Source organism: Homarus americanus, unplaced genomic scaffold (genome assembly GCF_018991925.1).
Source record: "Homarus americanus isolate GMGI-L3 unplaced genomic scaffold, GMGI_Hamer_2.0 scaffold8226, whole genome shotgun sequence".
NCBI lineage: Eukaryota > Metazoa > Arthropoda > Malacostraca > Decapoda > Nephropidae > Homarus > Homarus americanus.
The window spans coordinates 1,093,458-1,120,217 of record NW_024717620.1 but is presented as its reverse complement, the minus strand read 5'-3'; the positions used below and the strand labels follow the sequence as shown (position 1 = coordinate 1,120,217).

The 26,760-nt window shown below is 41.8% G+C and overlaps 1 protein-coding gene across 1 annotated transcript; it reads left to right on the top strand.

Moving 5' to 3' along the window:
- The first annotated feature begins 125 nt into the window (after positions 1–125).
- On the top strand, positions 126–24,284 carry LOC121858956 (ubiquitin-protein ligase E3B-like). Its single transcript, XM_042355613.1, has 7 exons — positions 126–267; positions 13,383–13,485; positions 15,475–15,699; positions 22,002–22,190; positions 22,622–22,813; positions 22,992–23,210; positions 23,871–24,284. The coding sequence occupies exons 2-7, from the start codon at positions 13,399–13,401 to the stop codon at positions 24,282–24,284; spliced, it is 1,326 nt and encodes a 441-aa protein (XP_042211547.1). The 5' UTR covers positions 126–267; positions 13,383–13,398.
- Positions 24,285–26,760: the final 2,476 nt, after the last annotated feature.

Sequence of the window (26,760 nt, the reverse complement as noted above, 5' to 3'; positions counted from 1 at the left end):
TGCTGTGTCACATAAGGTAAAGCATGTTAAAGCAATAAATATTTTGGTTTAGGCAGACGTGTACTGTATGAACAGTAATAATAAGTTGTGGGAACAGAAGTGTTTATTGCTTGTTATTTTCAGAGAGAAGTTTGATGAGTTGTTTGGTGGAGAAGCAGCCTCCCTGGAGACACTGCCTCCTGCCCTGGATGTCTTCCATGAGGTTACTCACTTTATTAAGATATTTAAACTAGAGAAAGATGTGAAGAGATTTGAGGTCTTTACAAGGTAATTATATCCATCAAAAGTTTCTTAATGGGAGATAAAATGTTCAGTTAAGATTTATATCTTTGGGGTGAGTGTTTCAGTCATCAAAACAAGTGTTAAATTTTATGTCAAGGGAATTTGGGGACTGTATGATGGTTTGTTTAAGTCGTTTTAATATAAAAATTTCTGGCATGCAAGAGTCCAGTACAGTACAGTGTACCCTGTATATATTTCTCATTCAAATAAGTACAATAAACATTAACTATAGTATTTCCAGGCTACACTGGCCCATAAGCCACGCTACTCTTCTATAAAAATAGGTCATTGGTTCATAGAAAATGTTGGTGTAGCTGTCCATTTATTCAAACTAAATATGATCACGGTCAGTAAGCAGATCTGTTATTATATAAAATAATGTTAAATATCTGGACCATCAAAATCCTAATTATTTCAAGGCATTATTAGCACCTCAGAGAGGATGTTAGAAAATTTTAAATATTTATCATAGAAGGTTGAAGTCAAAGGTAAAAATATCTTTAGAATGAAATATTTTCATTATTTTTTGTTTTGTACCAAACATAAAACAAAGAAACAAATGATACCAAACATATAGCACAATAGGTAATGAATTAAAGTTTGTAAGGCTGAATATATCCCAAATCATTTATATAACTGATAAAACTCGATATACAGTGGGGTATGCTGTAACGAATGTAATTGGTTCTAGAACCTCGTTCGTTATAGGATTAATCCGTCCCAGGCCCCCAAATACAACCAATTAACACTGAAAAAATTCTGTGGAAAATGTAAAAAATACGGTACTTTATCTTACCTTAGTGTTGTTCAGCATGCAGGACAGCAGGCAGAGGAGGAGGGGGGAGGAGAGAATTATGGAGAAGAGGTGGAAGGAGAGGAGTCATCCTTCCTAGCCCTCTTTGGTGACTGTCTTACAGGCACTCTGTAGGGTCTTTTGCCACTTTTTTAAAGAAGGAATCCAGGGTTGGCTGCTTCAACCTTGATTTCTGGACCTTCCAAAAGTAGTTCATAACATTGTCATTAAACACACTGATGGCCTTTTCCACAGCACCAACAACAGGATGATAATCCTCTGCAAGCTTAGACAGTTTGCTCCAGCAAAAGAACACATCCTTGAGATCTTTGGCTGGAATGATGCGGCTTTCCTCCTTGTCCTCCTCCTCCCCTGACTCCTCAGAAGTTAAGCTCCGCTTCAGTGTCTCATTTTGTTCTTTGTGAAGCTCAAGCAGCTCCTCAGTGGACAGCTCCTTACTGTGCTCTTCCACCAACTCCTCAACATCATCATCATCCACTTCCAGGCCCATGGAATTGCCCAGAGACAATTTCATGAACAACAGCCTCTTCTTCTAACTCTTCAAAGCCTTCAAAGTCTCTTTGAAGCACACATTCAGGCCACAATGGCCTCCAAGCAGCACAAAGACACCTCACAGTAACCTCTTTCCAGGCTGAGGTAATTAAAAAAACAGCGTCTGCTATATTGAAGTGACTCTTCCAAAATTCCTTCAAACTAACATCACTGGAAGAAGTGGATGCAAAACATTTTCTAAACAGTGCCTTTGTGTACAGCTTCTTAAAGTTAGAAATTACCTGTTGATCCATGGGCTGGATGAGAGGTGTTGTGTTGGGTGGCAAGAAGTGCACAGTGATGAAGTTGAACTCCTCTGGCAATTCAACCATCAAATTAGGAGGGTGGGCTGGTGCATTGTCCATCACCAACAAAGCTTTCAGTGGAAGATTATTCTCCCTGAGGTATTCCCGAACACTGGGTCCAAACACCTCAATCACCCACTCAGTGAATAAATTCCTGGTCACCCAAGCCTTTGGGTTTGACCGCCACATAACACCAAGGCGGGTCTTCCTAATGTTTTTGAAAGCTCTGGGGTTTTCTGCATGGTACACAAGGAGTGGTTTTACCTTGCAGTCACCAGAAGCATTAGCACAAAGAAGGAGGGTAAGCCTGTCTTTCGTTGGCTTATGGCCAGGGACAGAAGTTTCCTCCCTTGTAATGTATGTACGGCGAGGCATTTTTTCCCAAAAAAGTCCAGTTTCATCACAGTTGCATACCTGCTGAGAAACAAAGCCTCCCTCTTTAGTAACATTAAAAAAAATGTCATGGTGTTCCTTAGTTGCTTCCTTATCAGCACTAGCAGCATCACCATGTCTCACAACACTATGTAATTTATTTCTCCTGAAACCAGTAAACCACCCCTTGGCACCCCTAAACACTGGCACATCACTATCACTGGGAGTCTTGGCTTTAAGGTCCTCCAACAATTGTCTGGCCTTCTCACAAATTATAGCTTCATTACTGCTATCACCTGCCATTTCCTTCTCCTTTATCCACACTAAGAGTAAATTTTCCATCTCCTCAATCACATTACACCTTGCTTTGCTAAGTCTAGAGATTCCCTTAGCCACTTGCACAGTTTTCAACTTGTCATGGTTTTGGGGTGGATCGGTGGTAGTAGGAGTGGATTATATTATATAAAGATAATAATATGTCATATTTCTTATTTCTTACCGTAGAGTCCGATACCTTCACACTGATTACTTACAGGAGATTATGGCGTATCTACGTAGAAGTTCACTCCACCACTCGACATTCCATGATTTATACTTGATAAATGATGATTTAATGAATTCATTTAATTTTCAACATCCATCTAAGTTATTGGTTATACTATGTCATAACCAATCAGTCATTACCTTTAGTAATAATAAGATAGGATCACAGATACGGGCAGATAATTGCACTTACATTTATTTGTCAAGCTTCCATACAATGATTTACAATTTGCATGGATATATGATTTACTCACGTTCACGCTGTAATAAAATTAATCTTCTAAAACAGGGAATTTCCAACTTGGGGACACATGTGATTACTCTACTGTGGTATGACTTAACAGAGCCTTAATTCTTCAAGTGATACATTTACTGCCAGCCTGGATTGCTTTTGTTGCAACCAGGCTTCATCACAAGAACTTCTTCCCACGGCCATAACAACAAAAAGGTACTCTTGGGTTACCACACATAGTCTCGCATCACTGACAGTCACTGTAGACGGTTGTCGCGGCAAGGAGAACTGGTAAGTGTGACTTGAATTAACCATTAGGTGCAGTAGACCAGCCTGGATTGCTTTTGTCGCAACCAGGCTTCCACACGTGATATTTCCACGGGGATAACAAACCTAGGTTAACACACTTAGTCTCGTGTCGATCACGGTCACGGTAGACGGGTGTCGTGCAGGAGAACTCGGTAAGCGTGAATTAATTAACCATTTAATGTAGGTTTGATAGGCCAGCCTGGATTGCTCTTGTCGCAACCAGGCATCCACACGTGATATTTCCACGGGGATAACAACCTAGGTTAACACGCTTAGTCTCGTGTCGACGACGGTTCACAGGACGGAGTGCGGTGGAGGACTCTGTGTGGTGTGGTGCCCCGCTCCCTTTCAGGAGGGAGAGAGTCAAGACGACTTCTTCACTAACCCATGGCTCAGGGGATACTACTTAAAAATGAGGTTTTTGGGTGTGAAGCGATGAACAGTACAACACTGTTTCACTGCCCACCCCCCTAAAGGCTGGCTGACATACACTAATTGAAAAATACATGTCCCAGTTATGCCTCGCCGGGCGTCTTATCTCTGGTAAAACAAACTTTGGAGTTGGTTGCGTGGGTAAGCCTAACGCAACCCATGACAATCGCCCCTACTAAGAAAAATTTTTCTTCGGAGAATAAAAATTTCAGCACCTGTATACAATCAAGAGAATGCCTAGCCCAGACACACAATTCCACATTCACACTGTGGTGTGTGTGACACTAACACTGCAACGGGATGTAGTCGCCAATCGCCACTGAGGGAAAACCTCAACATTTACTTTAGATTTTCAGGCTGGAGGAAAACTCCGAGGCGAGGGTGACAATTCCCGAGCAATAGTTCATGCTAAGCGTAAACACGCTGTATTTATGTTACAGCAACGTGTTGTGTAGTGTAGGGTATGTAGACATTGTTTAGGTGGTACAGGTGTCGTGTTATGTTCTTAAATGTAGAGAGGTGTGAAAAGGTTTACATAACATTTGAAGAGTCGTCAGATGCGTGGAGGTTCGAGTTGACCGGAACATATGGACACTCCCACACATAGGTCTGGTCCTAGACACGTTCTGCAATGTCGAATGAACTTCCCCGGTGGTGAAGAGAAGGACTCCTCCAGCCGGCTGATGTGGAACTGGGTCCCTCTTTCGCTGAGGGCCCCCAAGGTGAGGGTGTACTCTGCCCATCACTCACCATTGGGTCTACTGTCCACCGCCTCAAACTGAAGTCCACCAAAATGAAGATGTAAATCTGTCCGTCACTCGCCCTTGGGTTTACTGTCCACCGCCTCGTAGTGAATCGGGAGGCTGAGGTGGAACTGGGTCCCTCCGTTGATGAGGACCCCCAAAGGTGTGGAGGTACTCTGGTAAACCAACTTTGGAGTTGGTTGCGTGGGTAAGCCTAACGCAACCCATGACACAACTCCTCTTTATTCTTTAAAATCGTACATATAGTCGATTTAGCCATCCCATACTCATCACTGAGTTTCGCAATGCTTGTTCCATCCTCACGTTTCTTTATGATTTCTTTCTTAGTTTCAAGAGTTATGAGCTTTCTCACTCGCTTTGGACGATTCATTGTTACAATTGTACACTTGTATAACAAAATATTTATGCAAATAACTTTATTTCCACATCAAAAGACGAAATTTCAACAATAACAGTGGTGCACTGGCTACACAATGAGACAAAGATGGCGCCTTATGCTCTTGTTGTGGGTCGCGGTACAACAATGTTCATGCGCCAGGCGAAATAGTCCCGTATTCATCCGCGTTCGTTGTAGGAGTTGCGTTCGTTATAGCATTCTCAATTTTATAGGTAAAACCGTTCGTTATAGGAATATTCGTAGTAGGATCTGTTCGTTATAGCATACCCCCACTGTAAATATACGCTTATATACGTGCCTTCCAGGGGGAGGTAAAACACTCAGGGGAACAGCCACTGAACTTGGCGGGAATTTTGTTCATCTCGATGTCAACTCTCAACAATGTAAACGGATGTCATCGCTGTGATACTTAACGAACAAAAACATTTCTCACGTACACGACCAGATTATTAAATACTTTATCCAGTAACTTGGCATCTCCTCATCTTAAATAATGCATTGTGATAAGATTTATGTAATAATATTATATGCTACGATGTATTAAGAAGAGATTTAGAGGTTTAACATTTTCATCCACTGGCCAATGATGGACGAGGGATAGTTAATTTCAGTGTCATAGTATTCTAATGCGAGCTCTATCGTACTGGCAGGACTAGTCAAGTGTCACCTACCATACCACTGTGTCGCCTACCATACCTCTGTGTCACCTACCATACCTCTGTGTCACCTACCATACCTCTGTGTCACCTACCATGCCTCTGTGTCACCTACCATACCTCTGTGTCACCTACCATGCCTCTGTGTCACCTACCATACCTCTGTGTCACCTACCATACCTCTGTGTCACCTACCATACCTCTGTGTCACCTACCATACCTCTGTGTCACCTACCATACCTCTGTGTCACCTACCATACCTCTGTGTCACCTACCATGCTTCTGTGTCACCTACCATGCTTCTGTGTCACCTACCATACCTCTGTGTCACCTACCATGCCTCTGTGTCACCTACCATACCGCTGGGTCACCTACCATGCCTCTATGTCACCTACCATACCTCTGTGTTACCTTCCATGCCTCTGTGTCACCTACCATACCTCTGTGTCATCTTCCATGCCTCTGTGTCACCTACCATACCTCTGTGTCACCTACCATACCTCTGTGTCACCTACCATACCTCTGTGTCACCTACCATGCCTCTGTGTCACCTCCATACCTTTGTGTCACCTACCATGCCTCTGTGTCACCTACCATGCCTGTGTCACCTACCATACCTCTGTGTCACCTACCACCTACTCTGTGTCACCTACCATGCCTCTGTGTCACCTACCATACCTCTGTGTCACCTACCTCTGTGTCACCCACCATACCTACCATACCTCTGTGTCACCTACCATACCTCTGTGTACCATACCATACCTCTGTGTCACCTACCATACCTCTGTGTCGCCTACCATACCTCTGTGTCACCTACCATACCTCTGTGTCACCTACCATACCTCTGTGTCACCTACCATACCTCTGTGTCACCTACCATACCTCTGTGTCACCTACTATGATGCTTCATTCTTCGCCTTTAGTGCTGGTAAGTGTTACTTTTTTTCTTTACCTTTTTTTTCCAGGGAATAGCCCATCTGGGAGGGGATAAGAGTAAAAAGAAATTAAAAATAGAAAAGAAAAAGTCCATATTAATCTACACCACGAAGATGTCGGAAAATCAACTTTTTAAAGAGAGACAGATTGTAAGAGTATGGAAACACAGAAGAAGGCAGATCATTCCACAGTTGGCTGTGTGAGGAAAGAAAGATGTACTATAACGGGTTATTCTAGTGTGACCGACATCCACAGAGAAATGGTGGGCACTGCTGGCAAGACGAGTGTTACGAACCCACTTCCTTGCCGGGAGTACACAAGATGCCACATCCACCGAACATTGCCCGTTAAAGTACCTACAAAAGAGAGAGAGTGAAGCAACATTACAGCGAAGAGAAAGAGAAGAAAGATTATCAACTTAAGGAGGAGAGTTAATAAGATGAAATGCCTTTGATTCCACCCTATCTAACAGTTGGACAGAAGAAGAGCCACCCCAGATATGAGAGCAGTACTCCAAGTTATGATGAATGAATCCCTTATAAACTTGAAGCAACTGCTCAGGAGTGAAGTAGCTATGGCATCTGTACAGCATTCCCAACTTTAGCAATGTTGTGGATGTGTGGCTTCCATGACATATTAAAGGAAATGGTGAGACCTAGCATATCTATTTTAGAACTTGGCAAAATGATTGCCTCCTGAAATGTGATTATTGGGAGATCATCTAATTTGGAAAGTGTAATTGGTAAATACTGAGTTTTATTACTATTGAATTTAACCAAGTTTCTACCTCCCCAATCGGAGATGCTGCACAGATCCGCATTGATAGAAGTAATGATATCAGCTCTAGAAACAGATCTAGTTTGAGAATTAGGGAGAAGGGGAAAATGTGAAGGAGAGTGAAGAGTAGAATCATCAGCATATGAGTGGATAGAATTAGTCATGGTGTGAAGTAAATCATTGATAAAAAGAAGGAAGAGAGTAGGTGAAAGAACAGTACCCTGTGGGACACCACTATTGGTAGAGAAAGAACGAGAGTTCGATTCCTCGACAACAACTGCCATGGATCAGTTTTCAAGGAAGATAGAAATTTGAGAATACACTGGGGGAGAGAACTATAAGAAGGAAGTTTAGAAAGCAAAGACTTGTGCCATACCCTGTCAAATGTTCTGGAGATGTCGAAGGCCACGACGAAAGTTTTCCCATAGTTCCTAAGGGAGGATGACCAAAGATGGGTGCAGTAGGAGAGCAGATCACCAGTAAATCTCGCCTGGTGAAAGCCATACTGGCGATCCAACAAAAAACAAAAGGTTTCAAGGTGACGGAGAAAACGAGAGTTTAAGATAGTTTTGAAAATCTTAGAGAGGGATGAAGTTAGGGCAATGAGGCGATAGTTGGGGGGATTAGAATGGTCACCCTTCTTCGGGATGGGCTGAACCAAGGCATGCTTCCAAGAAGAAGGAAAAGTTTGGGTTTTGAAGCAGAGGCAAAAGAGGCGAGCAAGCACAGGGGCCAGAGCTTCAGCACACTCCCTCAGAACACGAGGGGGTATTCCGTCCGGTCCATGCGCCTTACTCACATCCACCCTGGATAACACACCAGCAACCCTGCAAGTGGAGATTATAGGAAAGTGCATAGGTTCATTAGAGGGAGCAGGGGTAGGAGGGATAGAGTGGGAATCGTCTAAGGTGGAGTTAGACGAGAATAAGGTGCCAAAGAGATTGGCTTTATCAGGGGGAGAGTTGGCTATAGAGCTATCAGGCCAGAAGAGAGGAGGAAAAGAAGGAGTGCAGAAGTTATTACAGATGTTTTTAGTTAAGGACCAGAAGGATTTACTAGAGGAAGAATTAGTCAGGATAGCGGTCTTTCTTTTTATAACATTCTGCTTGGCTCCACGAAGAATAGCCTTACAACAATGCCTAGAAGTAATGAAAGAGGTGTGGTTAATAGGAGAAGGAGATAGTTTCATAACTCGATATGCCCTATCTCTCACCCTGCAAGCAAGAGAGCAGGAGCGATCAAACCATTATTGTAATGTGAAAGTTTTGGTAGAAGATGGCATAAATGCACTCATACCGCCCTGTATAACCCCAGCAATGTTGTCAGCACATTCCGAGACGTCCCAAGTGGAAAAGCAACATTCATCCCAAGGAAATTCGGTGAAAAATTCTCGCAAGGATTGCCAGCTTGCCCTCCAAGAGTGCCATAGTTGACATTTAGAGGGGGCTGGGGGAGGTGGTCGTGCCCAGTTTGATTTAATAGAAATAAGATTGTGATCAGAAGACCCTAAGGGGGCAGAAATTGAGTATGAATAGTGTGAGGGGTTAGAGGTAAAACAAAGATCAAGAATGTTAGCAAGTTGATCGTGTCGATCAGGAACACGTGTAGGGTGTTTGATTATTTGATCCCAATCATTAAGTAGGGAAACAGAGAGTGCCTCAGCTCTACCTGGGTCATCCCTTGCAGAGCCAAGCCACTCTGTGATGTACATTGAAATCCCCTAGGTAGAGGATCTCGGTGTTGGGGTGTGTGGATAGCAACGACTCATGGCAAGAAGTGAGATAGTCAAAGAATTTGAAATAGTTGGGAGAGTTGGGAGAACAGTATAGGAAACAAAGAAAAATAGTCACAGTAGGTAGAGATATTTTGAGCCAGATGACATCATAAAGGGAAGATTCAAGATCTGTGAGTCGAGCTTTGGGTGTACGTGTGTTGCAGTAGGTGCATACACCTCCCTTAGAACGGAAAGAGGTATAAAGGTTGTAGTTGGAGACTTGAAAAGGTTTGGGTGAAGCTGCTTTGGTCAGTTGAATTTCAGATAGTAGTAAGAGGTCGGGGGAAGAGGTTAATAGATGGTGCTCCACAGAAGGAAAATTGGATCTCAGGCCGCGAATGTTGGAAAAATGAAGTGTGAAAAAAGCCGATCCTCCAGCAACCGCGGTGGCGTCAGTTGAGGCCCCAGTAGCTTGATGATGATCAGGTCAGCCCTGGGGTCCACAACCTTCCCGACCAGTGGGACCCATCCGAGAAGGTCCCGCTTCAGTATTAATATCAACTGACATAGGAGAATGAAATAGAATGAATAAAATGGATCAAGAATGAGTACGGTTATATTTGTGGTGTTGTCAATAGTAAGAGAGACAGTTGAGACCCTGCATTTGTGTATAAATGAGGCAGAAAGATAGATCAATAGCTTGGGACTTGGTCACAATTTTTGTGATGCCATATGGAGGCAGGGTCTACCATCAGACAACACATTATGCTTTCAATATCTTCCGAGGCGGTAGTACCTCCCTGTTTGGTAGCTGCCTATTAACTACTAACTACTGAGTTACATGTACACATACAGTAAGTCCTCGCTTAACTTCGGGGTTACGTTCCTAAAACCCGACGTTATACGAAACAACGTTAAGCGGATCAATTTTCCCCATAAGAAATAGATTAAATACGGGAGTTACGTTCCTGAGCCTCCCTTTGCCCCATGAAATACATTACATATACAGAAAATCTTTGCCTTTCTATAGAAAATAGTATAGTACAGTACTGTATTAAGTTTGTATTGGTACTCACCGATGGGTGGAGGTGGTGGAGCGAGTGTGTGGTGGGTAGTGGAGCGTAGGAGGAGGATGGGAGGAGCTGAGGAGGAGGAGGGCGGGAGCGGAGGAGGCGGAGGGCGGGAGCAGAGGATGGTGGTGAGTCACTGAGACTGCGGCTGCCTACTCCTCCTCCGCTGCTGTTTTGCTCCTCCTCGGCTGCTTTGTTCTCCTCCTCGGCTGCTGTTTTGCTCCTCCTCGGCTGCTTTGTTCTCCTCCTCGGCTGCTGTGTGCTCCTCCTCGGCTGCTGTGTGCTCCTCCTCGGCTGCTGTGTGCTCCTCCTCGGCTGCTGTGTGCTCCTCCTTGGCTGCTGTGTGCTCCTCCTCGGCTGCTTTGTGCTCCTCCTCGGCTGCTGTGTGCTCCTCCTCGGCTACCAGCTGTTGTGAAGAAGCTGCTTCTGCCGTCCTGCGACGAACAAATGAATCCAGTGTTGACTGCTTGGTGCTACTCATCTTCTTCTCATTATAGATCTCGGTGTAACAACCAAGACTGTCATCAATGCTGCGTTGAACCTTTGAGCTACGTTCTCTGTTTTGGTCATCATCTAGAAGGATTTGCATTTCTTTCTTGAACATGTTGAATGATTCTGCCATCCTCTTGGAAGTCAGCGTTCGTTGAGGTTCTTCGTCGTCGTCTTCAACAGGACTGTGTTCTGTTAACAGTTGCAGATCTTCGTTGGTGAGCTCTTCTGTATGGGATGCCAGGACATCCTCAGTGGCTCTGATTCCAGCTCATCAAAGCTTGCCTGTCTAGCCAAGCTGAGGATATCCCTATTCACAGCTGGGACTAAGTCAGTGAATCCCGTAAAACTGTTGACGTACTCGGGCCACAATTTACCCCACACACCATCAGGCAACTTTCTGCAACCTCTTCCCATGCCTTGCCAATGTTGTCAATTGCATGAAGAATGTTGAAGCCGCGCCAATATTCTCAGATCGTGGGTTTGTTTCTCTGTCTGTAGCCTTGAGCAGCTGGGCCATGGTACGGCATAAATAATACGCCTTGAATCCGGCGATGACGCCTTGGTCCATAGGCTGCATCAGTGCTGTCATGTTGGGAAGCAGAAATACAACTTTTACACTGTCATGCAAGTCGTCGAGATTGGTAGGATGAGCTGGAACATTGTCAACGGTCAGAAGAATTTTGAAGTCAAGGTTCTCCTTGGCACAGTATTCCTCCATTGCAGGGACGGCGTACATATTTAACCACTGGCTAAATATGGCGCCGGTTATCCATGCCTTTTTGTTTGCCTTGTAAATGACAGGAAGGTGATCCTTAGAGTAACCTTTCAGGGCCCGTGGGTTCGCAGCACGACAAATCAACATCGGCTGCAGCTTGAAGTCGCATGCAGCGTTCACGCCAAGCAGCAGCGTCAAGCGGTCTTTTGCTGCTTTAAAACCTGGCGCTCTTTTCTCCTCCTTGGAGATATAGGTCCTCTCAGGCATCCTCTTCCAAAAGAGACCAGTCTCATCCACAAAGAAGACTTGCTTCAATGAGTAGCCTCCTTCCTGGATAATCCATTTAAATTCTGGCGGGAATGTTTCTGCAGCAACCGTATCTGAACTAGCTACTTCACCAATCATCTTAATAATGTGGAAGTTATACCTGCGCTTAAATCATTGAAACCATCCTCGGCTGGCCGTAAAGGTCTCTTCCTTCGATCCTTCATCCGCTTCTTTCTTCATGTCGTCAAACAAGGATCCGGCCTTATGCTGGATAACCATAAGGCTCACAGGCTCATTGTGTTGATTCTGGTCCTCCAGCCACATAGCCAGCATCTTTTCCACTTTTTCTATCACAGTGCTTCTAGTACGAGTTGTTTTAGTTGTACCGAGAGTAGAACCACTTCCAGCACTAACCTTATCTTGTCAGCGTTGGTCTGGATAGTGCGCACCATTGTGGGGGTTATACCAAGCATAGCGGCTATGTCCACAGCGCGTTCCCCTTTTTCAAATCGGCTTAATACATTCATTTTCGTAGCAAGGGTAATGGTCTTACGTTGCCTCTTTACTGCACTAGCATCAGTAGCACTTGATGGGCGCTTGGAAGCCATTTTGAATGGTTATAGTACAGTTTTAGAGCAAAAGCACTTAAGTACACACAAATGATGTGAAGTCGTAACAGAGACTGGCTTGGCGTCGCTTGGGGACACTGACATTCCACGAGTGAGTGCAGCGAGCCGAGCCGAGAGAGCGTAGCGCGGCCAGACAAGAGCGGGTGATGCGCCATAGAAAATAATCCCTGACAACGCAAAACGACGTATTAATGGATCCCCGGGACGTTAAGCAAATTTTTGGTCTCTAAAGTTTAGCTATGTAGTGCCGAAACAACGTTAAGCAGGACGACGTTATACGAGGATGCACTGTATATGGGTCAATAATTTGTTATTGTTGTATTTTTGTAGGAGGGGGAAGTGCCTTAATAAGTAGGAGTTTGGGATAACTCAGCAAGGCCAGATGCTCATATGTGCCAAGTTTTATCAGTTATATAAATGATTTGGGATATATCCAGCCTTACAAACTTTAATTCATTACCTATTGTGCTATATGTTTGGTATCATTTGGTTGTTTGTTTTATGTTTGGTACAAAACAAAAAATAATGAAAATATTTCATTCTAAAGATATTTTTATCTTTGACTTCGACCTTTTATGATAAATATTTAAAATTTTCTAACATCCTCTCTGAGGTGCTAATAATGCCTTGAAATAATTAGGATTTTGATGGTCCAGATATTTAACATTATTTTATATAATAACAGATCTGCTTATTGACTTTGATCATATTTAGTTTGAATAAATGGACAGCTACACCAACATTTTCTATGAACCAATCAGTTATTTGTAGCTATAGACGAGGGGCGTGGCTTACAGGCCAGGTCAGTGTGGAAATAGTATATTTTTTGTATGATATACAAAGAAACATAATTCTCCTCAACAACAAAAGGGGCTGACAGTGTTTGTATGTAATTCATCACTTGTTTAGTATGAGAGGAGCTTCAAGACTTGAGTATGTTAGTGTGTTGATGTTAACACTGTGTGTAGACCATCTTTGACAGTTTACAGTTGTATACTGTATATAAGTACAGTAAATGATTCTGAAGATTTAACTGCATCTTATATTAACTTTAAATGGACCACCATTAACTATTAACTGTTGAATACAGTATAAATAATTAAGTGCGAAAATTAAATATTTCATTTTTGTTAACTTTGTTGTAGGTATTTGTTGGCAAGTATGGACAGTGAGCACTTGCAGCTGAGTTATGTATCTTGTGGCATGAACAAGGAGCTCACACTACATTGGATTCATCATATGAAAGATGTGAGTGTATCTTAATGGCTATTATTTAGGTCCCTGACTTATGAACGTCCCACTTACGAACGCCCGCCGATATGAACGAGGTTAAACTTTAAATTTACAGTATTTTATTTACCTAATGACTTTTTTTACTTTCATTTACTGTATTTTGTCATTCTATTTCTTCTGTTGTGTTAAATTAAGTGATTTTAGATGTATATATGGACTTAGGCTATGATATAGTGGGATTTTAAACACTGTTCTGTAAGTACAGTATGCACATAGTATGTGTTCCAACTGACGTACAAATCCGACTTATGAACGTCCTCAGGAACGGAACCCGTTCGTAACCCGCGGACCTCCTCTACTAAGTTCTCAGTTATTTTTGGATTCCCAGGATCAACACACACACACACACACACACACACACCACCTTCGTCATCACCACCTCCTGCCACCTGCAGCCCCCCACCCACCTCGCGCAGTCCTCCACTACAACAAAATTCAGCCCATAAGAGCCCGCACCGATAGATATAAGAACAGCACCATCCCATCTATTGTTAAAATAATAAACAACTCCTGATTTATGTACTGTACAGCCCTGTAAATGTATTCAATGCATATTATATCATTATGTCTAAATCAAATGTAAGTCGCATTTCAGCCACCGGGCTCTATTAATAAACCGCTTATTATTTATTATATATATATTATTATTATTATTATTATTATTATTATTATTATTATTATTATTATTATACACACATGCACACACACACACACACACACACACACACACACACACACACACACACACACACACACACACACACACACACACACACACACACACACACACACACACACACACACACACACACACACACACACACACACACACACACACACACACACACACACACACACACACACACACACACACACACACACACACACACACACACACACACACACACACACACACACACACACACACACACACACACACACACACACACACACACACACACACACACACACACACACACACACACACACACACACACACACACACACACACACACACACACACACACACACACACACACACACACACACACACACACACACACACACACACACACACACACACACACACACACACACACACACACACACACACACACACACACACACACACACACACACACACACACACACACACACACACACACACACACACACACACACACACACACACACACACACACACACACACACACACACACACACACACACACACACACACACACACACACACACACACACACACACACACACACACACACACACACACACACACACACACACACACACACACACACACACACACACACACACACACACACACACACACACACACACACACACACACACACACACACACACACACACACACACACACACACACACACACACACACACACACACACACACACACACACACACACACACACACACACACACACACACACACACACACACACACACACACACACACACACACACACACACACACACACACACACACACACACACACACACACACACACACACACACACACACACACACACACACACACACACACACACACACACACACACACACACACACACACACACACACACACACACACACACACACACACACACACACACACACACACACACACACACACACACACACACACACACACACACACACTTACTTACTTTGAATATCTGCTTTGGGTTTATAAGGGATTCATTCATCATAACTTGGAGTACTGCTCTCATATCTGGGGTGGCTCTTCTTCTGTCCAACTGTTAGATGTGGTGGAATCAAAGGCATTTCATCTTATTAACTCTCCTCCTTAAGTTGATAATCTTTCTTCCCTTTCTCTTCGCTGTAATGTTGCTTCACTCTCTCTCTTTTACAGGCATTTTAACGGGCAATGTTTGTGTATCTGACAGGTTCTGTTTATTGCCTGTAAAGTGTTGGAGAGTCTGCAGGCTGAGATATCCTCGGAGAACCGCCTCATCTCCCTCTACCTCCACCTCCTCCTCACATTTACTGCCACCAACACTTGGAAGATTGTGCGCTCGCCCAACTTTGAACCGTTAAGACCGGCACTCAACAAACTGACAGAAAACATCATGGGTGATTTAGTGTGTAGAGGTCTATACACTACTTTGAATGTGAGTGTATTTATGCAGCTTGTAGTTCAACAATATATTAATGTCATGGAGTGTGTCAAGATAGACTGATGTTTTAATAAGTATAAAGGAGACTTACCTCAACCTGACTCAGATCAACCTTTCTCCTACCAGTACTGTATCTGTCACAGTTATATTATGTTGAGACTCTGCTAGAGTAGATGAAGATTATTGTAGTAGCATGTATTGTCCAGTACAGTAGTCAGTATATGCTATTGTGTAGAGGGTGTATGTACAGTATACAATACAATACCTCCTTCATGGAGAGTGACAGTTAGTAACACATGGTACAGGACAAGGTCAGGCCATCTTGCATTATCGTATCACCATTTGGTCTCCCTGTACAGTGATGTGTGCATAAATAAATACAGCTCTGTGTCAGTACATGTGAGATGCATAGTTTAGACTCTCCAAAAACGTTCTCCAGTACAGTAGAACGTTGATTTAACACAAGATACGTTCCAAGAGTGGTCGCTTTAAATCGAATTCGCACTAAATCGAAGTGTTGTTTCAATGGAATAATTTAGTTTGGTACTTGAGAGAAACACAAAATACTAAAAAGACTTTTATTAACTAAAAAATATGAGAACAATATATGGCATAATGATATATATACAGCAAGCAGCACCCCCTGCAGTCGAGTTGAGAGCTCGAGTTGAGAGCTGGACGGTATTGTTACTGCGTGGTACAGTACTGTACTGTACTGTACTGTCTGTCTGCTGCCTCACGTCACTGGCCCTCCCCCTGCGCTGACTGAGAGTCTACCCAGATGCACCTCAGCCCATCTCCTAGAATAAACAAAACATTGTTTTTTGTAGTATTATGCTAAAACAAGCACTCATAAATCAACACGGCTAAAATTACGGGGACGCGAAATGGTCTATTTACTAGCGATCGGCTGATGTGAGAGGGTGGTCGTTCTGGCGCCGCACACCGCCCGCCTCTCATCTGCCTCACTCCATCCCTGCCACTCATCAAGCACTTTCACTTTCCTCTCGACTTAGTTTTTCATTACTTTATGCTATCAAAAATAGATTTTCACCCACCTTTAGTTAGGCAAGTCATTCAAATTGGCGCCCCACACTTGAAGCCCCACATCAATGCTTGCAGTGCTTCCAGCACATTGTTTTTCTGCTCCAGTTTAATTGCTTGCCCTGATTTCTTGGTCTTTGGGGTAGTGGCTGGCCTCTTGGACATAGTGGCGATGGTTGATACACGTGGTAGAAGGATATAGTGTCACACAATATGTCCGTTCACTAGAGCGTCAGCGCGAGAGCTGAGGGTATGGGAGGGTGACGGGCAGCCTTGTAGCGTGCCCAGAGAGGCGTCTGGAGGGAAACATTAGGCGTGAAACTTAAAATAGTGCCAAATTTGATTTGCGTAAAATAGGAAAGATTCGCTTTAAATTGATACGTTGTCCTTAACCCTTAAACCCCGGGTTAGCGTGCTGCTGGGAGTAATTAAATCGATGGCGGGAATAGATCAACGTTCTAGAACGTCACCCGGGGCACGTTGGTCGGATGTTCTGGGATGTTACCCGGGGCCTAAGGGTTAATTGTGGGTGTTGCTTTAAATCAATAATTTTAAATGAATTTGCGTTAAATCAATGTTCTAATGTACAGAGTGGAGGGGTTTCTAAGTGAAGCTCCCTAGGAACACCAAACCTACTGTAAATTTTAGCCAAGATTTAACACTTTTGGGGTTTTTATACGCCATATGAATGTGTTTTAGCCGCTTTGGGTTGAAAATCTTAGGAAAAAATTTAATTTTTAGTAGGTCTTTTATACACTCAGCTAGTCACCGAGCAGCTGGTGTTGTCGTGGGCTCTCATATGCTTAGCAGCAGTGTGTACAGTACTGTGACACAGCTTTATTCACACCTTTATTAGTTGTGTGCAAAGAAATGTATTCAGTATAGTCTGGGTTTACGCGCCTAATTAAACCCATGGAGGTCCGTGTATAAAGCGAAATGCGTAAATAAAATAACAGAACATATGGGATTAATTGAAATAGAGACTGGGCCGACCCCCAGACTACCCTTTTTTGGGCTATCGCCAACACAATACTGTACTGTACATTGTAGTAAAAATAACATCTTAATTTTATGATGGTATGCGCACACAATTAATATTTAAAAGAAATCTCAATAATTTTAGGTTTTTTAACACTTACGTTAGTAGAAGAAATGGCTGGGCACACGGGGATGGGGGGTTGGTTCCGAGGCAGAGGGCAGAGGGCCATCACCTGTATCACTTGTGTCACCTGTATCTCTATCCACCACAGAGGCTAGCAGGGTCTCCTTGTCAAACCCCTCAAAGTCCATATCCTCACTATCACTAACTTGGGCTGGCTCGATTCATTCACTCCATATTGTCTGGCCAGATCAACCTGCCTCGTGCCTTTTTCTAACTCCTGAACGATCTTGTACTTAACCTCATAGCTTAAGGCGCACCTTCTTGGGCTTGGGCCAGGTAGTTCAGGGCTTCTCAGGGGTGGTGGGGGTCTAGCGGTAGCCATTGTGTAGAAAGAAAAAACAAAACGGATTCCCGGGCACGAGCGAGTATAAGCGGGGACAGTGAGACTGGCGCGGCCAAGGTCATCAACCTGGTGGTAGGGGCACGCAAGGTTAATAGACCAATCACAGAGCGCGGCGGAGGGGGTGCGTGGGTGGTAAGGATGCGTGGCCCACTCACAGTCCGCGACATCATCGGCACGAGTCTGACGTCAGCGGTGACGTCAGCGCCCAGCACCTTGCCCGCCGCATAAATTAAGGAATGTACCGCAAAACTAATAATTGTCGCGTCTGGACAGGTGCCGCGTAAATGGCCAATCGTGTATAAAATATCCGCTTAAACCCAGACTATACTGTATTCCCTTTATATGTTTGCCCTTAGGACAATTATTTCTTTTACCTGTACAGTGGTCCCTCGATTAACGAACGGGTCAATTAAAAAAATTGTGGTTAAAGAATTAGCTCCCATAAGGATTTTCAATTCCATTAAAGAACAAAACTTTGATTAACGAAAGCCTTACGAGAAACACGATTTGTTGTGCGCATCAGCTGATCGGCTAGTCCGCCAATACAGTAATTGGTTCTATGGTTACATTCGTTTCCAGTGGAGTAAATATCAAGAAAATTGTGCTCTTGAATATTTCTGCATTTTTTATATTAAAATTATTGGTCATTCTGAATATATACAGTACAGGGAACAGTTTTTGTTTGCCCATCAGCTGATTGAATCACCCACCAACTCTTCTCAGTTTAACTTTGTTTACAGTGGAGTGAGCATCGAGTTTGTTGGTCTCTTGAATATTTTTGCATTTTTACTTTAAAATTATTGGTCATTCTGAAATTTAGTTAACATATTGATAATATACAGTGCAGAAATTATTATGAAACATGAAGAAGGCATTAGAACCAATGCAGTCTGTAAAGAATATGGCATGTCATCATCGACTGCTTCTACAATCAGCTGCTTGATATGTAAACAAAGCTGCCGGGAATACGACATACACACCTCAAAGTAAGTTAAAATACAGTACAGTATTACTCCGCTTTACGCTTTACACGGTTCCGCGATGGTTCCGCTGTGCATCTACTCATATACGCGGTGAAGTATAATTTTATTTTTATTTTTTTATTTAGCTATTAAAATTCATACAAATTACCCGGCCAGAATATAATTTACATTGCTGGAATTCTTACAATATGATGATCATTTTGAATATAAACATCATGGATTTTGCATTAGACATACAAATTTTAGATCTAATGTAATAATTTGGTTTACACAAAGCAAATATTTTATCGTTTGTGCAAAATATATGAAGTTTACATTCAAAATATTCCCTGACCTGCAAGGAATCCAGAAATGTCAATTATGTTATCCTAACTTTAGTTTGGGTTATTATTTATTACTAAAAATGTAAATATACTATTTTCTCCCAATCGCTTCTCTGGTAGGGAGGGAAGGCGGGGGGTGGGCGTAGGAAGGGAGGGAGGGCGGAGGTGGGGTATTTTGATTGACAGATAGTGTCCTTGAAGAATATTTCTTTGTTTATTTACTGAAGATATTTGTTTTAGCTCATAAAATTCATACAAATTACCCGGCCAGAATATAATTTACATTGCTGGAATTCTTACAATGTGATGATCATTTTCAATATAAACATCATTGATTTTGCATGAGACATACAAATTTTAGATCTAATGTAATAATTTGGTTTACACAAAGCAAATATTTTATCTTTTGTGCAAAATATATGAAGTTTACAATCAAAATATTCCCTGACCTGCAAGGAATCTAGAAATGTCAATTATATTATCCTAACTTTAGTCTGAGGTATTATTTATTACTAAAAGTTAAAATCTAGTGGTTTCACCCAAATATTTCTCTTAAATATTAATTGTGTGAGCATACCATCATAAAATTTAGATGTTATTTTTACTGAAAAGTAGAGTTTGGGGGTTGGGCCAGTCTCTATTGGAATTAATCCAATATGTTCTGTTGTTCACTTTACGCGGTTTTCACTTTCCAAGGTACTGTACCCTGTGGGTTCAATTGACCGCCTAAATCCGTGTATTCTATTGTTTTTTATTTATTATTATACAGTACATTATACTGTACAGTACAGTACTGTATTTAGTTTATATTTAATGTTTTGTTTATTCTATTGCCAGTATACAGTACAGGTACTCCCCGACTTATGACGGGGTTAGGGACCGACATCCAGGTCATAAGTCGAAATGGTCGTAAGTCGGAAATGCTTAAATAACACATAGAAAATCGAAAATTTGGGTCTCTTTTTCTTTTCAACACCACAAAACACTCACTTTTAAGCTTGCCAGCCATTTTAAAGTGAATTACAAATGAAAATTTTGTCTGTGTGCTGACTTTGGCACTCAAAAATACATAATTTGACCACATTTTGGTACGACCGAGGCGGTCGTAAGTGCCGGTGGACGTAAATCGAGTCGGTCGTAAGTCAGGGACTACCTGTACTTTGTATGTATACTTTTTTGTGAGTTGGAACCAATTACCCATTATCCCATTGAAATAATAGATTTGGTTAACGAAATTTTCGGTTAACAATGACTCTGTGGAACCAATTGTATTCGTTGGAGATGTTCGGGGTACTTAGTTCTAACTACAGGGGCGAACATAAACACCTGTAGAGTTTCGTAGCTTCTATTCAACAGAAATATACAGGGTGCGCTTACAAGCGCAGGTAGTTCCTACACTCCTATAGGGTCAACTGACCTCACTCTGACCTCTCAGGCGACATGTGGTAGGTGGTATACTAGCAGCTTCCAGATGTCGCCAGGCACATTTATCTAAGCGTGTGGTGACATGAAACAGGGGCATTGCCACACACTACTGACTAGAGAAGTAATGTATATATATATATATATATATATATATATATATATATATATATATATATATATATATATATATATATATATATATATATATATATATATATATATATATATATATAGAGTACATACATGGTATACATACAACATACATAATATACTTACATTCGTTAATCGAGGGACCACTGTACTGTTAATGTGTGTGTGTTTAGACACACACACACACACACACACACACACACACACAATTGGTAAATGGTGTACAGAATATAAGACGTGGATTCTCAACACCATGCTTGGTGAGGGATTACTATGTGATGCTGTTTATACACACATTTATGCATCAAATCCTCATAGCATATCATACACATTTGTGTTTCTGGGGAGCAGCAATGTTCATTTCTCGAAAGATTATGGAGGCAGGCCTGATGTCAGGGAAGACTGTTCCATTACACTGTTTTCCAAAGGTTTTTTTAATACCTGCTCAGTTTACTGTACAGTATAATAGTTTTTTCTTTTAAAGTATAATAAACATTTTTATAGGTACTCGTACTGCACTATATAGCATACACCCTGTACATATGTTAAACCTTCAACTATACATTATTTATAGGACTTTAGGTATATCTCTCAGGGGGCACTTTTCAACTCCTTATTTACCATTAGAGTCAGCCTTTACCAACCACAGTTTTGCCGACCACGGGGAATTGTAGAACATAACCCCTGTGGTCAGTGATGGATTACTGTATCCTGGACACTTTTCTTACAGTCTCATATGTCAAACTGTGACAAATGTCATGACTCTTGGAGAAAGATTGTATTTTGTCATGACATTGGTGGGTTATTATGTGATGAATAATGTTATAAGGAGAGTTACTCACCCTCTTTATGTAATTTTTTATAAGCACGTGCTGGTGCGAGGATTATGTCGTGGAAAAGCAGCACTGCGAGGCCCTGCCATCACCACCATCCTGACACTAGCACTGCGTCCTCTTGTGGCGGCCCAGTACTCGGATAAACTTCTCTCCCTCATCACCATCCATACACTCAGTGTACCAACACTGGTCCACCACCTGGTCACCCTGGCTCCTGAGGTACTATATCACTGTTCACATAAGTTAAATTAAGTAAAGGGTAATAATGCTGTATTATGTCTTATATCTGGTGAATCAATGTACAGTATGTATACAGTATAGTTGATGTTATCACTAGCTGTAAGATGCATCATAAGAGAGAGACTGTGGAGTGTAATGTAGTGTACAGTACTTAAGCTTAAATTAACCTAAGTTCATGAAGTAATGTGGGAGTGAGGTGCAGTAAGTACAGTACATTATTGATACACTCTGCATCTCATCTGGGTATAATACATTTTCAATAATAGAAATACTCCAGGGCATTTTGAATGAAGTAACCTGAAGGTACTGTATGTTTCAAAGAATTAGGCCAAGTTTTAATTTCAATTATGTAACATCTTTTAGGTTTAGCAAAGGAAATAATTATCACCAACTTCTCTTTTCTTTTTTAGGCTTTACAAATGCTGCGCAGTAATGAGTTATTTGAGAGAGTGGTGGAGTTTGTGCAGACTGAACAAAATTTACGTATAGTATTCAATACACTGGAAGGTTCATACGCTCTCTGTCTCTTGGCAAACCTCGTCCATCTGGCGTATGAGGAGAGGGAAGCTTCTTTACCCAAATTAGCATTTCCCAAGTTAAATGTGAGTATGTATATGATACATCATCCTTGTAGTTAATTAACTTGGAAATACTGTAAAGTCATCATCATCACCGGTTTATGGCCACTTTCCACACTTGCTTGTGTTAGTCATGTTGACCTGGTTACTAATCTCTTACTAACAGGGGATTACTGCAGCATTATAAGAATCTCTTTAACAGTTTGTAGTGAAGCGACTACTGGAGAAGTGCGGGGAGTACGTCACCACGAAGCAGAGCAGTCTGACTCAGTGGCACCCTGTACTGGGCTGGTTCTCACGGCCCCTCGATCAACACTTGAATGAGTCATTAGCGTTGGTCAAGTCTCAGCTACAACTGCTGTGGTCAGGCTCTGTCATCAGGGTCATGTTCTCTTCTCTCTCTAACCTGGTCATTGATCAGGTAAATTTTACAATAGTTTGTAAATAATGTGCTTGATAAAACTGGTGTACTGATATGGTGTGAACATTATGATGGTTAAAGTGGTAACTCAGTACTCTATATGGTTAAGGTGGTAACTCAATACTCTTTTTGGTTAAGGTAGTAACTCAGTCTCTATATGGTTAAGGTGGTAACTCAATACTCTATATGGTTGAGGTGGTAACTCAGTGTGTACAGTATTAAGAGATACAGGCAATTTGACACTGACAGATAGGACTCCCTGCTCAGAGCTAAGAGGGCAGCTGGGTACTGTACTGAGAGTGTTGGTGAGGTAGACTGAGGTGGTTAAACCACAGTGGTGTTGTGGGTTGTGTTAAACCACAGTGGTGTTGTGGGTTGTGTTAAATCACAGTGGTGATGTAGGTGAGTATTTGGGACCATGGTTTAGTGCAGTACCATAGTTGAAAACAATTGTTACAGTAAAAAGAATGAATGAAGAGAGAGAGTGTATATGTCATTAGTTCAGCCATTCTCTGTAACTGGGAAAAAATTATGTCAGAATAACAAGAAATTTTTAATTGTTTTCATTGAAGATTAACTGATTGATTTTGTTGAGAGGTTGTGTTTATATTTTGTTGACTATTTACAACTAGCCTGAGTGATGGTGTACTGTGCTTCTAGGAGCTGCCTACACATGACCCCAACAACACTTCAGGATTCACTGCTTCCTCCACCACCTCCTCATTTGCCAACTTAAGCTCCATGACTCCTTCAAATCTACTGAAGAAGGCACTGGAGCGTAAACTTAGTTCCAGTAGCACTGGGGGTTCCCTGAGAGGGGGAGGTTCTCGGAAACTGGGTTCTCCTGCAGTGGCGACAGTGGCCATGGTGTGTTCCATGTATCACACAGCCATCACGACTCTCTCGCAACTAAGAATGGATATTCTTACAGGTGAGTTTATCTGGTGCACACCGCCACCTCTGGCAGGGATGTTACATGTTTGCCTTTATCTTGCACTCACCCAACTGTACCTGTGCCTGTCCAAGGGAAGTTTTCACCCATCCTGTTATACCCTGCACTGTATGTCTGACTAACATATTTCTGTTTTATAAAAGGTAATTAACATAAGGAAAAGTAAAAAAAAAAAGTGTCAGGGATGCAACAGATTATGATTTTTTTTATCTGGCCAGATACCTGTACTGTACCGTACAGTACAGTATGGTACAATACAGTACGGTACAGTACAGTGTACCATCTGTTATGTGTATAATGGTGGCGTTACTGTTTTTCTTTTTTACGGGAATTAGCCTACCCGGACACAGGTCAAACGACCCACAGCGGGGCCTTGGGGGGGGCGAAAAAATAAGAACAGAAAGAAATTAAAAAAGAGAAGAAAAAGGTTATACTGTGTTAATCTACACCACGAAGATGCCGGAAAACCAGCCTTTTAAAGTGAGACAGATTGTATAAGTATGGAAACACAGAAGAAGGCAGAGCATTCCACAGTTTGGCTGTGTGAGGAAAGAAGGAGGTACTATAACGGGTTATTCTCGTGTGACCGACATCCACAGAGAAACGGTGGGCACCGCGGGCAAGACGTGTGTTACGAGCCCACGGCCTTGCTGGCGGTACACAGGATGCCAAATCCACCGAACATTGCCCTTTAAAGTACCTGTAAAAAAGAGAAAGTGAAGCAACATTGTGACGAAGAGAAAGGGAAGAGAGATTGTCGACTAAAGGAGGAGAGTTAATAAGACGAAATGCCTTTGATTCCACTCTACCTAACAGTTGGACAGAAGAAGAGCCAGCCCAGATATGAGAGCAGTACTCCAAGATAGGACGAATGAATCCCTTATATACTGTACTTGAAGCAAATGCTCAGGAGTGAAGTAGCTACGGCATCTGTACAGCATTCCCAACTTTCGGGAGGCAGCTTTAGCTATGTTAAGGATGTGTGGTTTCCAGGACATATTGGAGGAAATGTTGAGGCCTAGCATATTTATTTCAGAATTCGGCATAATGATAGCGTCCTGAAATGTAATTGGTGGGAGATGATTTAATTTAGAAAGTGTAATTGGTAAATACAATGGTCCCTCGGTTAACGAACACAATTCGTTCCACAGAGCCGTTCGTTAACCAAAAGTTTTGTTAACCGAAACCATTATTTCAATGGGATATTGGGTAATTGGTTCCAGCTCACAGAAAAGTACAGTGGCCCCTCGGTTAACGAACTCAATCCGTTCCAGAAGGTCGTTCGTAAACCGAAACGTTCGTTAACCGAAACCATTGTTTCAATGGGTTTTTGGGTAATTGGTTCCAGCTCACCGAAAATTTCCTAAATTCAACAAAAATGGTAGAAAAGTTCACTTACTTTGAGGTGTGTATGTAGAAGGCTCCTGGATGATGATGATGGTGATGGGATTTAGAATGGGGGTGGAGGAGAAGGAAGAAGAGAAGGCATTGGGGTGGAAGAGAAGTCACCCCATGGCGCCATTTCACCCATAAAATTTTAGCTCTCTGGTTTAATTCAAGATTATTTTCTTTAAATCAACGCTGCACTGCATTATATATTGTCAATATATAAAATATATTTCAAAATGACCAATAATTTGCTTGGAAACACAGAAAAAAAGCGTTTAGTTGAAGAGAGTCTCAAGCAAGATGTTACCTCCAGTGAAAACAGAGAGAGACTGACGCCTGTTTGCTGTGTTAAGAGGCTGGATGCCGTGCATTAAACTAGTCACTTTACCTTCAATTATGTTCAATAATTGTTAAAATGACTAAAAAATTGAATATTAAACTTTTAAAATTATTGAATAGTATAAACTTCTATATATTTTTCCTAAAATAGTAAGGAATTTAAGCACTAGAACCGATTAATGTATTGGCGGACTGATACTAAACCTGGTTGCCCGGTCAGTGCAAGCGAAAACATGTTGAGGTCGGTTCGTAAGAAGTTCGTTAAGCGAATTTTTTTTCGTTAACCGAATTGAAGATCCTTATGGAAGGCAGTTCGTGAATCGAAATTACGTGAACCGAGGTGTTCGTTAATCGAGGGGTCACTGTATATACAAAGTAAAGCCAAAAACGCATAGTCAGAAACACTCCTAAAATTCCGCTAAATCGCTCTTAAATCACTATATATATACGTACATATGCAGGTGCTCCCCAACTTACGACGGGGTTAGGGACCCAAATCCAGGTCGTAAGTCTGATTGGTCGTAAGTCCGAGAGATAAAAAAAAAAAAAAAAAAATTCAAAAAATAAAAAATAAATTCAAAATTAAAAAAAATAAAAAAATCTACAATGAAATACAGTACAGTAAAAGTAATAAATAATGAGGAATGGATACAGTACAGTAAAAGTAATAAATAATGAGGAATGGAAACAGTACAGTAAAAGTAATAAATAATGAGGAATGGATACAGTACAGTAAAAGTAATAAATAATGAGGAATGGATACAGTACAGTAAAAGTAATAAATAATGAGGAATGGATACAGTACAGTAAAAGTAATAAATAATGAGGAATGGATACAGTTTGACTGAGCACTTACCTTTAATGTAGTCA

Coding starts and splice junctions, on each gene's coding strand:
- LOC121858956 (XM_042355613.1), top strand. CDS start 13,399: ATGGACAGTGAGCACTTGCAGCTGAGTTATGTATCTTGTGGCATGAAC. Junction 22,814..22,991: donor TAGCATTTCCCAAGTTAAAT/GTGAGTATGTAT, acceptor TCTCTTTAACAG/TTTGTAGTGAAGCGACTACT. Junction 23,211..23,870: donor CTAACCTGGTCATTGATCAG/GTAAATTTTACA, acceptor CTGTGCTTCTAG/GAGCTGCCTACACATGACCC.